The 17,211-nt window shown below is 41.8% G+C and overlaps 1 protein-coding gene across 1 annotated transcript; it reads left to right on the forward strand.

The window, feature by feature from the left end:
* The first annotated feature begins 2,630 nt into the window (after positions 1-2,630).
* On the forward strand, positions 2,631-7,754 carry ACTC1 (actin, alpha, cardiac muscle 1). Its single transcript, XM_019552305.1, has 6 exons — positions 2,631-2,775; positions 3,623-3,947; positions 4,507-4,668; positions 4,789-4,980; positions 6,873-7,054; positions 7,421-7,754. The coding sequence occupies exons 1-6, from the start codon at positions 2,647-2,649 to the stop codon at positions 7,562-7,564; spliced, it is 1,134 nt and encodes a 377-aa protein (XP_019407850.1). The 5' UTR covers positions 2,631-2,646; the 3' UTR covers positions 7,565-7,754.
* The last annotated feature ends 9,457 nt before the right edge of the window (positions 7,755-17,211 follow it).

Below are 17,211 nucleotides of genomic sequence, written 5' to 3' on the forward strand. Positions count from 1 at the left end.
TACAATATGTAGGGAAGAAGAGATTTTTTTTTCCTCAGCTTTCAAAGGCATCAGGCTTCTATTTGTGAGCCCCACTGCATTTTAATTAGCAATTTAAACCTTGAGCAAATGGGAGTGAAATCAGATATGTGCTTATAAAGGAAACAAAAAGAAAGGAAAGTATAGGCACAGGACCAACTGTCTCCTGCTAGGTCTCCTGCACAAGTGCTAGCTCTACTTGTCTTGGCTTCAAGACAGTGTCTCTTTCTCTTTCCAGCCAAACGGAATGTAGGATGTGACAGGGAGGGTCTGATTGGGGAGGAATTCAGTGTGGCTATCAGTAACTGGCTTCTATGTAAATACTGTAACACTTCTGAATGGAGGGACAGCTGAGATAACATTGCAGGCTAATCTCTAGTGCTGCTGAAAATGGCCACTCTCTCACGTTACTTTGTTTCTATAGAAAAGATGGGCTTTGGGTCAAAGAAAAGAGTGGGCAGGAATTGCTTCCAGTACTGAATTTAGTATATACATACATATGTGACAATTCCACTGAATCCAAAGTGAATTGAAATGGAAAAAAATGGAAAATAAGGTATGAATAACACCACCTCTGCGAACCTGTGTCCTGTGTGTGCATGCACGCGCTCTGTCCTATATATATGAATATACAGAAATAGATATATAGGAGCCCACTTACGTAGCTGTAGCTATTTAAAATAGTATTACATTTATCACTATGCTGTTATATAAATTGTATACTCACTTTTTGTGCCTTCTTGTACCGGTATTTGATTTAACTCATTTTATATACCCAACGCTAATAAAGCTGAACATGAAATCTATTGGCTTCCAAGGCAGAGGCATTTAAAACATAGTCCTCCATCTCAGTGACCTCTTTTTGCTCATTGCAACTGAAAACATTCTCTACATGTAAGGACTATTTTTAAAAATTGTAATAATGTCTCTCTTGAAGCAGACTGCATCTACCCAAGGCATCTAAAGCAAAGCAGGAGCTAAGAGTGGCTAAGAAGTTTGTTGCTACATCTACATCAAAGTTGCGTTCAGATTCCCCCCTAGATTAAATGAGGTGGTGATGTTGAGGAGGGCAGAACAGAGAGGTCACCCAGAGCTAAGTGCCTTATTAAGTATTTGCAGTATTAGAGAACAGAAACTGAATCCAGCTTCTGTTTCAAGAACAAATTTAAGGTCCATGAGCTTATGATGCCATCTTTAGATGCAATACAGAAAAGAGAATCTGGCTCCTCAGCAACTTTTACTCATCGTACCTTTTGTTACACCCACATCTTAATACAAAGAGAGCACAAGGAAACTGGTTGATTCAAACTTTCTTTTAGTGGGTGGATAGAAGGGTTTGACAGAGGTGACCCTTTTACAGCATCTAAAGTGTTTTGTGCACAACAGGATCTTTATCTGAGTGGCCGAGCTGGCTCAATGCATTTCTTTTTTTTTTTTTTCTTACGAAGCTTGATCCTGGCTTCCCCAGAGTGTCTTGCATAAATGGACATTAACATGTCTGGGTATTTTACAAGCTGAGCTCCCAAAGGACACCATACCATTCCATGTAATGTAGTTCCTTTAGGACACGCATTGACAATCTGCGCCTTTGCATACCAGGCCAAACCCACTCAAGGGATGCCTTTCCAGTCTTTCTATTTTTAACTGAACAAAAAAAAAAAAATCCTTTAAGATATATGGAGTTTTTTAGGTTCTGCCACTGGAACAAATGATCAATGTGGATGTTTCAACAACTGAGCAGGAAACCAACTGCCACATTACATTAATACCATGGCTGTTTTTTCATCCCAACTATTCCCTACTCCTCCGCCCCGCACATATCATTGTGCATGACTGATCCAGTGGGCACTAACAGGACCCAAGACGGGGACTTGCAACATCTGCATGTTCATGTAAACCAACAGCCCCTGCTTTCTGCCAGCCAAAAAAGCAGTGGAAAGGTTGATTTATTTTGATTTTTTTTGTATGGTGCTTTAGAGAGCAGTTGAGCACACGCTGCTTTCATAGCACTAGAAGCCCATGGGGGTCTTGCACCTTCCCCGGGCTCATCCATCACCCTGCTGCCGTTGAGCCTGGCTTGGAATGAAAGCAGAAAGAGATTAAAGGAGACAAATCCCCAAAGCCAACAAGAGCAGCCCCCGGCGCGGAGGGGATCTCCCCTGTCGCAGCCTCAGGCAGATCTGGGCCTCGCGTCAGCCGTCAGGGGCCAGGCGGGCGCCCCTCTTTGCAGCCCGGGAGGAGGGGGCCTGGCTTTCCCCGCGGGTTCCCTATTTGGCCATCCCATTTGCTGCGGGCTCGCTACCCCTGGCTTGCCTTACATGGCCCGGGGCGCCCTGGCTCCTCTAGCCCGCGCGCCCCTCGCCTTCCCTCGGCTCCATGAATGGCCTCGCTGCTCCTCCAGGGCGTGAAGCCGGCCAAATAAGGAGAAGGCGGCCGGCTGCCCCCGGCTGCCGGGGGGGATAAATGGGCGCCTCGCGGCCGGGCTCTGCCCAGGACCGCCCGCAGGAGGTGCCGAGCTGGTGAGTAGGCAGCGCCGGGCACCGCGGGAGGGGGAGGGGGAGCCGCGCCGGGCACTGGAGGCGCCGCTTTGTGTTTCAGCCCCGCGCCGCCGCCCGCCCGCCCGCCGACATGTGCGACGACGAGGAGACCACCGCGCTCGTGTGCGACAACGGCTCGGGGCTGGTCAAGGCGGGCTTCGCCGGGGACGACGCCCCCCGAGCCGTCTTCCCCTCCATCGTCGGCCGCCCCCGGCACCAGGTGAGCTGCCTGCCCCGCCGCGTCCCGTCGGGCGCTCTGCCCTCCGCGCTCCCGCTCCCCTCCTGCGCCGCAGGGTCGCTCCCCGCTCCTCACGGCCGCCCTGTCCTGCCCGCGCTGCACTGGCAGCCGCCGGCGGCACCAGGGAAACTTGTAGTCGATTCGTTTTGGGCCAACTTCCCCTGCAAAAAGTCTGCCGCGGGGGTTGGGAATCCCGGGATAAGCCTCCCAGCTGCCCCGGTGACAGGCAGGGATGGTGTCTTCCTCTCCCGCTCCTCCCTCTCCCCGTTATCTGGTGTCTGTGGAGTGGTTTCCAGGGGGCAGGTGCTTTCTAGTTTGCCAATGATCACCACCGCTGGCGGGGATGCACTTCACAGGCCTGGAGATAAGGGGGAGAGTTTTCCCTTCATTCATTCATTCATTCATCCAGCTGTACTGAATCCAACTGGATTCATTTATCCATCCAGTTCTTGGGACTGGATGGTTTGGTTTGGGATATCTGAACAAAAAAATGGCTTTTCTGGGGGTGTTTATTTAATTCAATAAAATGAAAAGGGATTTTTAAAAAGAAAGATTTAACCGCACCCTGGCTTAATAGTCTTGGTAGCTGTATGTAGCATTTAGATTATGGTTTGTATAGGATGGCTTGGAGACGGATGATCTTGCCTCAAATAGGGGATTGGACTAGATCACCCCTGGAGGTCGCTTCCAGCCCCACTCCTCTAGGACTCGACAGCCACTTTTTGGCATGGTTCTCCACATATTCCTCCCACTTCTTTGGCATGCTTCTGTCTCTGCTCAGTGATAGTACTTCTACTCACATAAAAACTCTCTCTCTCGTCTCCTTTAGGGTGTGATGGTTGGTATGGGTCAGAAGGATTCCTATGTAGGTGATGAAGCTCAGAGTAAGAGAGGTATCCTGACTTTGAAATATCCAATTGAACATGGCATCATCACCAACTGGGATGATATGGAGAAGATCTGGCACCACACTTTCTACAATGAACTGCGTGTGGCCCCTGAGGAACACCCCACCTTGCTCACAGAGGCCCCCCTGAACCCGAAAGCTAACCGTGAAAAAATGACCCAGATAATGTTTGAGACCTTCAACGTGCCAGCAATGTATGTTGCCATCCAGGCTGTGTTGTCTCTGTATGCCTCTGGTCGTACCACAGGTAAAAAGACAACTGGCTGTTACTCCAATTCTCTCATATAGATTTCCAAAAGAAAATTGAAATCTGGCAGCAAATTCTGAAGTGTTTAATTATCTAGAAACAGTATAATTATATTGATCATGGTAAAGAAGCCAAAAGAGTCTATTGACAGAACAATGTGAATTAATGCAGATTGCTTGAGGAATGAGTCACTGGAAATCGGTAGCGACACTTGAGTTGTTTAAATTATTCTGGTGTAAAAATGTATCAAAGACACTAGCGCAGATGAGATGAGGAAGAGTCAACTGAGATTCTGTGCAAAATGAATGGAAACCATCTGTTTGAAGTGAATGATCACTCTTGCTCACTGAGAATAGCTATGTTGGCAAAGACAGAAATAATGAGCCAGATCCATTGCAGTCATTGTCGACAGCAGAATTATCCTGATCTGTGCTAATGGAAGATCTGGTCTAATTGTGACCAATTAATATTGAATGGTATATTGAAATGTCATAAGATTTCTGAAAAATGTGTTAGATGCTCCCACTTTTATCTGAGTGTAGTCATTTCTCCCTTCCAGGCATTGTTCTCGACTCTGGTGATGGTGTTACCCATAACGTACCTATCTATGAAGGTTATGCTCTGCCTCATGCCATTATGCGTCTAGATCTGGCTGGCAGGGATCTGACTGACTACCTCATGAAGATCCTCACTGAACGTGGCTATTCCTTTGTGACAACAGGTAAGTAAATCTCATCATCATGATTTCTTTCATGAACGTCTTGTTTATGTAGCCATGCAGGAATTTCTTCCCTTATCACCTGTGTCTTTAGACCCTGACCTGCTTTCTGTTTGCCTGTAGCTGAACGTGAGATTGTCCGTGACATCAAAGAGAAGCTGTGTTATGTTGCACTGGACTTTGAGAATGAAATGGCCACTGCTGCATCTTCCTCTTCCCTGGAAAAAAGCTATGAATTGCCTGATGGTCAGGTGATCACAATTGGTAATGAGCGCTTCCGCTGCCCTGAGACTCTGTTCCAGCCATCCTTCATTGGTAGGTAGCCTTACAGAATGCTTCTTTTAGCAGTAAATATGAATAAATTGTAAGGCCTTGAAAACACCAACCATTTTCTGTTTATCCATCTCAGCTAAATTTGCCATAAAACCACGCAAAAACAATGGTTTAGATTCTCCAGTCCAGCTAAGTGATGCAGGGGAGAAGATCATAGGGTAGGTGGCTGCTAGCTGAGCACTATGCCAGTCTCTCAATGCAGATTAAAATACCCTTCAACCTGTAACTGATGAGCTGTCAGCAACCCTAAAGGAGCATTCTAGCAACTGTGAATCCCCAGACCACATGATCACTTCAATTAAAGAGGCCCCTACGCTGGCATTATAGGAGCCACTATTGTTACTTTATGCTACACAGGAAGAATCTACTGGCTCCACTGCTTTCTTTCAAGCACTTTATGGTAGGAGAGTGACACAAACAGGCTTGAGAATCTGGCTTGTTGATTTACGATTTTGCTTTTTCCATTCCAGCCTGATTATCAACCAGCTACATAAAATTCACCTCCACTAAAAGCAGACTGCTGTAATTGTATTCAGAAAGGTCTGTAACTAGTGTAAATTCTGATACCCAGTTCACAGAAGCTTATTCTATCTATCTATCCTATCTATCTATCTATCTATCTATCTATCTATCTATCTATCTATCTATGATTTAGATTTAGTTAGTCTAAGCTGAAAAGCAGGGTGCACATTTGTCCTGCTTTCCAGCATACTACCTGATGATCTTGCCCATTGTTCTTAAGATATGATGGGGTGGGGGCAGCACCAGATATTCATCTCTCAGATACCTAATTTGAAGTAAGTAGTCCCCGTTGCACTGTCATGTTATAATTAAAGGACTCTGTCATTGTAGAAATGTTATTCACCAGAGAGAAATTTCTGAGCATTAGCAAAGTGTCACTGTTTGCTTTGATGTACTGAAGATGAAAATAGTTTTCAGGAACAGTATTTGAAGTATTTGTCTAGTTAAATGTTTAAAAAATATGTACATCTGCGTAGTGTTTAGTTACACACAATTTAATTAAATATAGTCAAAGCCAAGATTGTAAACTTTGACCTCTGTTGTTGAGCCAGAAAAACTTGATGGTTACAGCAAGTGTTTATAGTATAAGCTCTGAGTGTTAAATGCAGTTGTTCCTCAGCTGACATCTTGTTGTGGATCTGGTTTCAGCCCTTTCAGGAAGCACCTGTTGAACTAATGCATTGGAATGTAACCTATGAACATTTGCTTCTGATGTCTTTCTCCTTCACACTCATTGCTAATACCCTTCTCTATATCCTGATCATGGTTTGCTTTGATAACTGTACCTTCTCTGGCCTCTCCATTTTCCTTTTTTTCTAGTCTATCCGAAATACTACTGCTAATATTTTCTTTCTTCTGTCCATGTAAATCCACTCTTTGAAAGTCTTGGCTTTTTTACTGGATTGAATTGAAAGTTTTTCTTTGTCACTTTGAAGACCCTGCATAATTTACCACTTTTTATTTTCATATAATATTTTTCTATATAATATAGTTATATATGTTTTCTGTGCATTTATATCATATGTACATATCTTTTTTTCTTGATCCTCTTATTGCTCTTTGCAGTTTCTTGGTAAACCTGACTTTTTTGGTCTCCTGCAGTAATTTAAAACTAACCAGTAATGATATCATTGTTCCACAACCTTCTTTTACTTGACTCACTCACTCATGTTTTGTTTCATAGTGTAACCACTTCAGGATGGGGATTCTATCTGTTGCTGTGTTTATTATTAAATTAGCTCTTATGGAATTATAATAACACTTATGAATAGTAGCTGAAAATGCTAACAGATTTGCTACACAAAACTCATCTCCCTAGTATAATATGCTGATCAATCATCTTGTCTTTCAAGGTATGGAATCTGCTGGTATTCATGAAACTACCTACAACAGCATTATGAAGTGTGATATTGACATCCGAAAGGACCTGTATGCTAACAACGTCCTTTCAGGTGGTACAACCATGTACCCTGGTATTGCTGACCGCATGCAGAAAGAAATCACTGCACTAGCTCCTAGCACTATGAAGATCAAGGTGAGGGATTTGTTCTATAAACTAGAAACCATTTTTCAGAATTTGGCAACTGTCTAAATCCTTGCGTTGGGAGGGGTTGAAGAACCAGAGGCTGTAAATGAAATTAAGAGTAATTCCACTGAAGTCAATAGAACTCTACTGGGGAGAACTTGCCAGGAAGAGGAACGTTACGCTGCAAACTGCCCTTGGGAATATTGGAGATAATACTTGGTATTAAGATAGGAACATTCTTTTATTTATTTATTTCATTTTAAGAGGTCCTTAGTAATTTATTATGTTGTATCATTTCAAAGACGGCATATATAAGTAGTTCAGAAATTGAGAGCTTGAACTGATGAGGATTTTTGTCAATTTGTCTTTCCATAGATCATTGCCCCACCTGAGCGTAAATACTCTGTCTGGATTGGTGGCTCTATCCTAGCATCTCTGTCCACCTTCCAGCAGATGTGGATCAGTAAACAGGAGTATGATGAGGCTGGTCCATCCATTGTCCATCGCAAGTGCTTCTAAGCACCTTCCCCTCAAATTTACCTCCCACTCAGGATGATGATATTATGCTTCTTGGAGTCTTTTGGCAATCCTTCCTGAACTCTCTTCAGTCATTGTACAGTTTGTTTACACACCCATGCAATTTATTTGTGCTTCTTCTTATATTTATTGCTTTATAAATAAACAAGATCTGGGACTTGCGACCTACAAATGATCTGCCTTTTTTTGTATTATTTTTGTTGCAAAAACTTATCTGTAAACAAAAAAAGAGTTCAGAAACTACTGTTGAACACATCAGTGTCTTCAGTACAAGGGTGTCTCTCTCAACTGATCTGATTATGGGCGGCTTATCATATTCAGACACAAAATACAATTAATTCACTCTTCCTTTGGAATCTGAAAACAAAAGAAATATCATTTGAGACCTTTAAGAAGTAGCTTCAGGGTAAATTCAGTAAGTCGGGCAAGTGAAAGAAAACCTTTTGCATTTGTTTACTGGTTTTAAAGATGAATTTTAAATTGCATTAGTAATAATCCAAGTATTTTAATGCCAAAGTCCTGCATACCAAACATTGAAAGAGGATAATTATGTTAATATGTTCAGAATGTTATTTAAAACTAATTAACTTAGGACTCTTCAGGATTTAAGATTTTAAGATTGTCTTCTAAAGGCTATACATAATTGTGGTAAAACATTAATCTAAACTGACAACTTGCTCACCTCCCCATCTCTTCAAACCCACCCTAAATCCTGAAAAAAAGAAATAAAGCCTTTTTGTACTTAATTCAAAAGAAGCAAGCAAACCTTTGAAGTACAACATACAATTGCTGTAATGACTATTTTTTGCATCATCCAGAGTGTCCTAGGCACTTTTTAATTCTTAATCTGTATATTTATTATCCTTTTGACCCAGATACTGAGATGAGACTATATCTAGTCTTCACTGACTTTTTTGTTTTCCTGTTCCTTACTGTTGTTTCCCTAGCTATACTGCTGGCTAGTTATATTTTAGAAATTAAAAAATGAAATGCATAGTAAAAATTACCTGGGAAATGCACTAAAATATCAAAGCCAGTCAGTTTCCTGTTACAAAATATAAAGATGAAGCTTGTCTATTCTTAATTTAGAAATGCACATAAACACATATAGAAATTTAAGTAAATGTTTAAATACAAGGGTCTTGTATCAAGGTCCTATAAAATCACTGGGTTTTAAAGAGCATAAAGATCATGTTAAAACTGATTTCAGACTACTTTTGTATTCTTCATCTGCTAAACAATTTAATGATTAGTAAAGCAAGCAATGGTATGTACCTTTATTATCAGAGAATGAATAAAATCATGGACATTTGGATATGGTTGGTGGACAAGCAGAATAACACATTTTCTGCTAAATAGACACATTTAGCCCTTTGAATATATGAAAACCTTTTTGTTTCTATTTTTTGCAGTGCTTTATAATTTAATGTATAATGGAATTGCATGTATAAAAAGGCGTCTACCTCAGTCACACCCTTGGGCTGTATTAAAATAAAGTTTATCAGATACTTCCTCAGTTCTGGTCCTAGAGCTTTAGGGCTAGGGACAGACATTACACAAATTTGTTTAAGTGATCAGAACTGGTTTAAAGCTAAACAGATGTTCAGTACACATAAACCGGTTTGAAAATAGCTGAAACTGGTTTCAGATAAACCTGGTTGAATGTAATATCAGACTTAACTGATTTGGTTCAAACCGGTATATGCAATGTCTGTCTCAGAACCTTTGCTGGTTTAAGCTAAATCAGACACCCCCAGCATGCTCTCTGGGCTGGGCGGGCTCTCTGCTGCACAGTAGAGCTGGCCCCTCTCCTCTGCTCCCTGGCCAGAGCTCTGGTAGAGACTTGCAGGCCCCACTCCACCTCCCTCTCACTACTTGCTGCTTAAGTAGAGACCCTTTCCTCCTCTCTCCCATAGCATGGATTGTAGCCAGCATGTGGCATGGTAGCTAATGCTGTGTAAGGCAGATAGGGCAGTGTCCGCTTAGGGCTTTTTGGAGACAATCAACAACTCAGATGGTAATGTACCTGTATTCCTTCCTTCCTTTGGAAAAAAGGCTGTTTAAGAAGAGCTTGTAATGAGAGAGTCTTTGTTTTCTGATGGGGTGTTACATGCTGATAACAGAGCTGATAAATGCTCTGTTATCAAGGGGAGGACCCCCCCCCAAGTCCTGGTGGGGGCCTGGCTATGCCCCCCTCCACTCAGCTCTGGGGAAGGGAGGGCTGCTTTAGCACCATTGGCAATGTGTAGGGGGGTGCACACAGGTGCATGTGCACCACCTGAGATCGCCTGTGCACCCCCTGGCAATGCCAGCTGTGAAACCAGAGGTGCCACTGAAAGTGCACTTCTGGTTTCACTAGTTTTGCTGCTGGCTTGGCAACTGGCCGCTGGGAGACCCTCCCCAGTCAGCAACCAGCTTCTGGGGGAACCCCCGCCACTGTCGCGATCTGGTGCCCCCCCAGCCGACTCAGGAGGCACCAGTTGTCCATGTCTAGTGCCCCCCAGCTTCTAGCCTGAGCCACTACAGGCATGTGCTTGCATTTCTGGGGTGTCTGTCTGGTTGCAAAACTGATTTATCCTAGTCAGGTTAAACCAACTTGCAAAGATTGAATCAATTCAGGTTCAGGCTTTTTGAATGTCTGTCCCTAGCCAGGGGTGAAGGTGGTTATCATCTTTTATAAATATCAATGTATGACACTAATGTATAGCATTATCAGACACTTCCCTCCCCTTCATACACTTAGTAAGTAATAAGCCTTTTAGTACAGTAGCATTTTGTTAATCAGCTCCATCATTTGCATACAAAACCAAGCTTCCCAGTCTGCACAAGAATTTAGTAACAGAGCACCATTGTGAGGCTTACATGATTAAGAATTTAGTATAGCTAAAAATATAAAAGGGAAAATTTGCTAGCTTGTTGTGTTGCATAAATATGAACAATCAAAATTATAGTTGCTAATTAACTAATTACATATTGGGTGTGTCTACACATGTACCTGACTGCACTGTTTTTACTGTGGAGTCAATTAGTACTTGCTAAAGCAAGTACCGATACTTGCTTGTTCTTACTGCACAGTTATTTAGTACTTGCTAAAGCAAGTACTGAATGACACCAAAGTAACTGCCATTACTGCACAGTCCTGGTGACATACAGATCGTTTCCCACCCTACTGTGCAGTAGGAATGAGCTACTGCGCAGTAGCTTGTTGCTACTGTGCAGTAGCATTGGTGTTATGGTGCATGCCCACCAGTGCTACATCCCCATAGTGATGAGGTGTGTCATTGTAGCTCATTGCTACAATGATGTAGCACCTCAGGTAGATGTCCCATTGTCATGCAGAGTCCTTGCTATTTGTTTGCCCTTGCTAATTTGAAAGATTCAGTCAGTCACAAAGGTCATCCCAGGTATTAGTGTGGGAATGCGAACTGTACACAAACTGCTTCCAGTGAAATAGCTAACAGAAGCTCAAAATGTTAGGCGGGTATGCAGAGACAATGAGTCTGTGAATGGCACTGACATTTGAGTTAGGAATGGCAGGCGTTTAGCTGAAAGCACTTTTAAGACCCTGAGTAGGAGTTCATAGCAATGGGCCCTTGAGCATATGGGGATGAAGGGGGAACTGAAGAATGCCACTTATAACATGATGGTACTGACAGGATTCCCCTGCAAAGACGTTCTTGGATTCATAATTTATGGCTTATGGTGATTGTCATGAGCAGCAAAGAACATGCAAATATATAATGAAATGAATACGAGTCAGAAACAAGGGAGAGAAATAATGCTTTTGTTCCATCTCTCCTCCAAATGGAAGTGTTTCATCATATATGTATATATTCACATCTATCTGGATTTTGCTCTCATGAATAACAGAAATTTGCAGTCTTGATATGGTGAAACTTCTAATTAACTAGGATTAGAGGCCAGAAGATAATTTAAAGAATCAGGATTTTGGCTCAGTGAGGAGTTTTTAAGTGTAAATAATGCACCTCATGGATTTAATTAGTAAGAGACTTTAGAGTGAAGTTCATACAGTTGAGGATAACTGTAAGTTGATCATTAAATGAAATAAACATGTTAAAAGAATACTGATATTATACAATTTTCTGATATTAATAAACATTAGAATTAAAGTTATGCCTAATGGTAACCCCTTTCTGCAATACAGGATTTAACATATATATTTTAGCCTGCAAGCCAGCTGCCTTAATGTATGCAGAAAAACCAGAATGTTCCTTTGGGATAATAGGTAAAATGCCCATATGAATAATCTTAATAGGAACACATTAAATGTTCATGGCCAACCTTGATTCCAGTGTGTACTTTTGAGGGACTGATTTTACAACTTCAACATTTTCATAAGATAGATTTGTAGACATAATTGTGTAGGTTTTTGATAAAAATAGAAATTCCATGATATGAAACCATATTGACTCTTTCAAGCCCCATATGGATCATCACTAGGGTTTGAACCCAGAATCCTTTCTGGCTGAGGCATAGATCACTAGCATCCCAGCAGCTACAGGAAAAATAAATGGTAAAGAATCAGGAGGCTGCTATTTACTAGATAGCAGAAAAATAACAGCATGCCAGCTTCTGATTACTTGTCAGGGACTCTGATCTGGCAGACCTGCCTGGGCCAAGTACTGAGCACGCAGGCCCACGGCAGGCCCACATGAGCCAAGTACCACAGCAGGCATACTTGCAGTAAGCCTCAGATAATGATTTCTGCCCCAGTTTAGGAGCAATGAGTGCTCCAGGGTTCAAGCCTCTCTGAAAAAAATTAGCAGGTGCTCAGCACCCACAGAACTGCTTGCAGATGTTAAAAGAAAAAAACCAGTGCTTTACCAGAAGCAGCAGTGCGTAACTTCAACCTGGCTCTGTGGTGTCTATAAAGATCGGGGGCTTTTGGGTGCTTTTAGCTAAAGCTGATTCAATCAGCTATTAGATAAAAGTAACAAAAAAAGCCCCACTAAAGTGCCCGATTTTTACAGACACTGCAGAACCAGGTAGAAGTAATGCATATGTAGGGCTCGGCACAGGAACACACTAAGTTAAAAGTGCCTTATTTATTTATTTATTTTTTAACATCTGCAAGCACCCACTGGCAACAAAAAAAAAGTCAGTGCCTATGCTGTTTATCCATTTAACACCAGCTGGGGGCCTAGTTTTGCAAGGTAGTCAGCAGTTTTGTTGTGACTAACCTCCTGGTTCCTGACCCTAGTTTTCAGCTTATATTGGTACTTCGGCTTTGGATTTCCTTGTGGATCTGTTTCCTGACTCCTGACCTCGGTTTGGCTTTGTTTTTTGGAGTACGCCCTGTGGACTGCCCATGATCTGAAGATCCTGACCCTCCACTATGTTGTGAACTCTGCTTCTGGATTTCACTCTGGTTTGGGTGTTTGGCTTGCACCCTCTGACCCAGCCCTAGGCCTCTGCTTTCCTTATGTAGTTTAACCATTAGGCAAGACTGCCTATATCCTGGTCCCTTACCACTGGATGTGAGCTGGCTGGGAGGGTATCTAATAATTGCAGACTGTTGAGCCAAGCATAAAGATTTGGCATGTTCTCTTTGAAAGACCCCCATCATTAAGAGGGTTTCGAATGGTGAGAGCACCAACTCCTAATAACTGCAGTAGCAATTTCATCTGTAGTTTCAGGTCTTTAGTGTATCACTTATTGGTATTCTAAAAGTAAAAATATTCACAAAAATGTCTATCTTGAACCATACAGAATTGCTACTGTTAGAACTATCTGAGATTATACTAAGAGGCATTAAAAAGATGGCTTTCATTTTATGATTGAGATATGTAAAATATGCTGTGAGAGTATAATTGCTTGCATGAATTTAACAGATATCATAGCTAGTTAAAGTACATATTTGTAACCTCACATTTTCCAGAAACAAACCACCTGTAAAATATCTGGTTGGTAACAACCAAGCATGATGTAAGGGATGTAAAGTTATGTTCTAAAACCTTTTTTCATAGATTTTAGGGCTGGAAGGGACTTGGCGAGATCATCGGGCCCACTGTGGGTCAGATCACCACAGCAAGGTGAGCATCCAGGTGTTTCTTGAACGTATCTAGAGTAGGTGCTTAGATCGCTTCTGGGGGTACTGTTCCAGACTCTGGAGGCTTGGACAGTAAAGAAGTTTTTCGTTATGTCCAGTCTAAAACGGTCTTCCAGCAGTTTGTGACCATTAGACCTTGTCTTCCCTTGGGGTGCCCTGGTGAACAGATGTTCTCCCTGTTGCTGATGCACACCCCTTATTTACTTATAGCTTGCCACCAAGTCCCCCTGAGCTTTCTCTTCTCCAGTCTGAAGAGTCCCATGCCTCTCGGCCTTTTATTTTATTTGATCATTTTACTTTACTTGATTACTTTCGGTGAAGCAACACTTATGCTAAGGAGCAAGTGGTGGGGAATGGAGGGGGTGGCTTTCTAGGACCCAGATAATATTCAGTCCTATCACTGTGCAACTGCGTGACATGGGGGTGTCAGCAGTGACTTCCAGATATTTTGTGAACTTTTGTGATAGGACTTTCTCTGTTCCATCCATCCCCAGTTTGTTTTTCTGAACTGTACTCTGATTCTCTTACCTTCTTGGCCCTTTCCCATTCTCTTTTTCCCCTTTCTGTTTAGCTGATCCCCTCTTAACTAAATCTTTATTTCTCCCCCGCCATGGGAGTAACATGATGTCTGCTGATATCACATATGTGATACTCTCAATGGATGTGTGTTAAACCGTCCCCCACTGTGATTCAGTCTGGTTTATTTAGACTGTGAGCTCAGAGCAGGGACTAAGTCTGTGTTACATAATTCCCAGCATAATGGAGCCCTGTGCTTGCGTGACCCTTAGGCACTATCATAATAGATATGATCAATAATATTAGAGTGAACACTTGAATGAAACTGTGAGTTTTGTTTTTTATGGAGATACCCTACCTCATGAATCTTGCTTTCTGTCTGTAATTTTAGTTTAGCATCACAACTTTACCTGCAAAGTAAATAAGTAATATATCAACCCCCATTTTCAGTAACAGCAGGTACAAGTAAAAATCACTTACCAGTAACATTTTATCTGGAACCATTTTTCCCCAGTATGTTTGGACTACGGGTCTAAAACCTGTCCACTCCAGTTTGAACAGTGGCCCTTGAAGTGGGACTCGCCACCTCTAGAAAACCATATGGAAGAAAAATATTTTCTCTCAGTCAGCTAGCAACTCTGAGACAAAATGTTCCTCTCTCTTTCCTTGATAGGCCATTAAGAGACTGGCTGAATGGTGCAAGGCAGCATGGCACAAAGATACCCCGCAGGCTGTGCATGTGCTAACTTCAGAAATGGAAGGAAGGAGAGCTGTAACAGTGCATTTACTTTTATTTCTCAACAGAGCCAGTTTTCTTCAGTGCAGCACTTTGCTAATGCTCCTGGTTCTGAAACTAATGTACATTGAGCTTGCTAAGGTGTCTCTGCATGGGGCTGCCTTATGTGGTGTGACATAGCCTTACAGCAAGAAGTGGTTAGACTCTGGTCATTGCTTAATTTTTGCCTGACCAATCTGCCACTATTTGATAGAGTCTGGTGGCCTGAGGAGCTCTGACCACAACACTCTTTTCCCCATTTCAGTAACTGCAATAACATGAGCCTAAGATTCCTAGGAAAAAAGCAAAATGGAGACCACTTTTTGGTTCATGGGAGAGATGTGCTCTGTGTGTGAAGAAGAGACATCCCTAAATATGAACCTCAAATCTCCTCAAATTGTCATTTAAATTAGCAACTTGTATAAAGTTAAAACTGTCATTTGGAACAGTTGTTGTGATTCAGTAATCAGCAGTCTTGTCTCATTCTGTAAAGTGAAATAAGGAGGAGGGAAAGTAATATGAATAGAATAATAACTATTGTTAACAGCAGCAAAAGAATTGGAGTAGTGAGCTAAAAAGAAATTGCTTTGGTTATTGTACTTCCTTAAGACTAGCCAGGTTTTGAGTTCACTACCTGCCCTCGGCATTCTGTCTTGGTCAAGTGGCTAAAACCAGAACAGACGGTCATGCCCTTTACCAAGTAGGTCAAGGCCACATTTGTGCATGTAACAGTCTTGAGGATTGTTGATTAAAGCAAAACAGCTTTACAAATTCCTTACACAGGTTTAGCAAAAAGCAACTATTTCATGTGTTGAATGCATGAGTTGACTACCTGCTGCATTAATCTGATAATTAAAATAATTGCTGATCTAAATCAGCATTATTAACTCATTGAGCTATTGATTCAGTATCAGTTGTGATCTTGGTTTGATCATTGTATCATTTCATTCAGTATGGGTATTCAGTATGCTGAGTTTATAGTAGGTTAGCCTACTTGGTATGCGTAGTCACATTGTAATGTTTGTTCACTTATTCTTTCTTTAATAAAACCCATAAAAATAAATGCAGCAGTAGTTTATTTTTTCAGATTGTCATATGAACCAATACTTCAGAACAAGTGTAACATCGACTTGTAGAGATACTTTCTTTGGCCATCTCCTTTAATCCAATATCTTTGCTATTAAAAATATGATAAATCCAAGGAAAAATATAAAAAAAATGAAAAAAAGCAAGCAAAAGAGATAGATAAAAATAAAATAACTAGAGAAATGTGTGGATGTTCATTTCTTTCCCTTTTTACCTGACAGGAAAATGTATTATCTATTTCTAATAGAATTCGGTATTTCTATGGATTTCTAATGGAGTTCTGACAAAAGTCAATGCTAGTAAGCCTAAAATTAGACTGGTCAGCTTTGTCTGGATTAAAGAATGCATGTTTTGCGGCTTCCTTAGCCTGCCTGCTTATTGCATGTATGCGAGCTGGGAGAGTATTAAAATGCACAAGATCCATCTTTAAATAACATTGATTGTTTTGGTGTGTTGACAGATATTTCAAGTTCTGGAGGAAGGTATGGGACAGATGTTTAGAAACAAAACATGCTTACATACTGACTTTTCCATAAATTATATTTATGCATGAAAAACGGAGAATCATGCATACTGGCAGGCACTTTGGCAGCTGCTATTGCAGTGCATGAAAGTTTATAAAGGTGCCTCTTTTTAGGGAACAGTGTTTGCACAAGCAATGTGAGGATGAGCTGCACAAAAAAAAATGTTCCTGGTGTCTAATTTTTCACAAATGTCTAAGCAATTTCAGGAATTAAGTTCCATATTTAGAAATAACTCATCTATTTGTGGGAACATGTTCACATACAGATCTGATAACCTTAAAATATTACTGTCCATTTGAAGTTATTCACTATGTAACAAAGTGGCCTCCTCATTAGGTCTTTGCTGGCCGCCCTGCTCCTGTCCGCTTTGCTGATCGCCTTGATGGAAAAATATGAGAGTTGTTACTAAGGCGGGAGGCTACCCATTACTCACCCTGATGACAAGGGCCTTAATACCTGCTCCGACCTCCCTCCGCTGGCTCTCACCCAGCCCATTTCCTACTGCCCTCTCCCAGGGCCACACTCATCCCACCCGGTCTTACCCGGCTTTTGGCTTAGCTCTCCTCACCTTGGTCAGCCCCGGCGCAGTCTATTGGGTGTCTCCCACTACCCTCACTTTAGCATTGACTGAGTGTTTCTACAACTGCTGGCCTACTTC

The sequence above is a fragment of the Crocodylus porosus genome, unplaced genomic scaffold, assembly GCF_001723895.1.
Source record: "Crocodylus porosus isolate Cpor-Errol unplaced genomic scaffold, CroPor_comp1, whole genome shotgun sequence".
NCBI classification, from domain to species: Eukaryota; Metazoa; Chordata; order Crocodylia; family Crocodylidae; genus Crocodylus; species Crocodylus porosus.

Excerpts from the sequence above, each read along its gene's own strand:
- ACTC1 (XM_019552305.1), top strand. The coding sequence starts at position 2,647 with ATGTGCGACGACGAGGAGACCACCGCGCTCGTGTGCGACAACGGCTCG. Across the intron at positions 3,948-4,506 it reads TGCCTCTGGTCGTACCACAG|GCATTGTTCTCGACTCTGGT; the intron begins GTAAAAAGACAA and ends TCTCCCTTCCAG. Across the intron at positions 4,981-6,872 it reads GTTCCAGCCATCCTTCATTG|GTATGGAATCTGCTGGTATT; the intron begins GTAGGTAGCCTT and ends TTGTCTTTCAAG.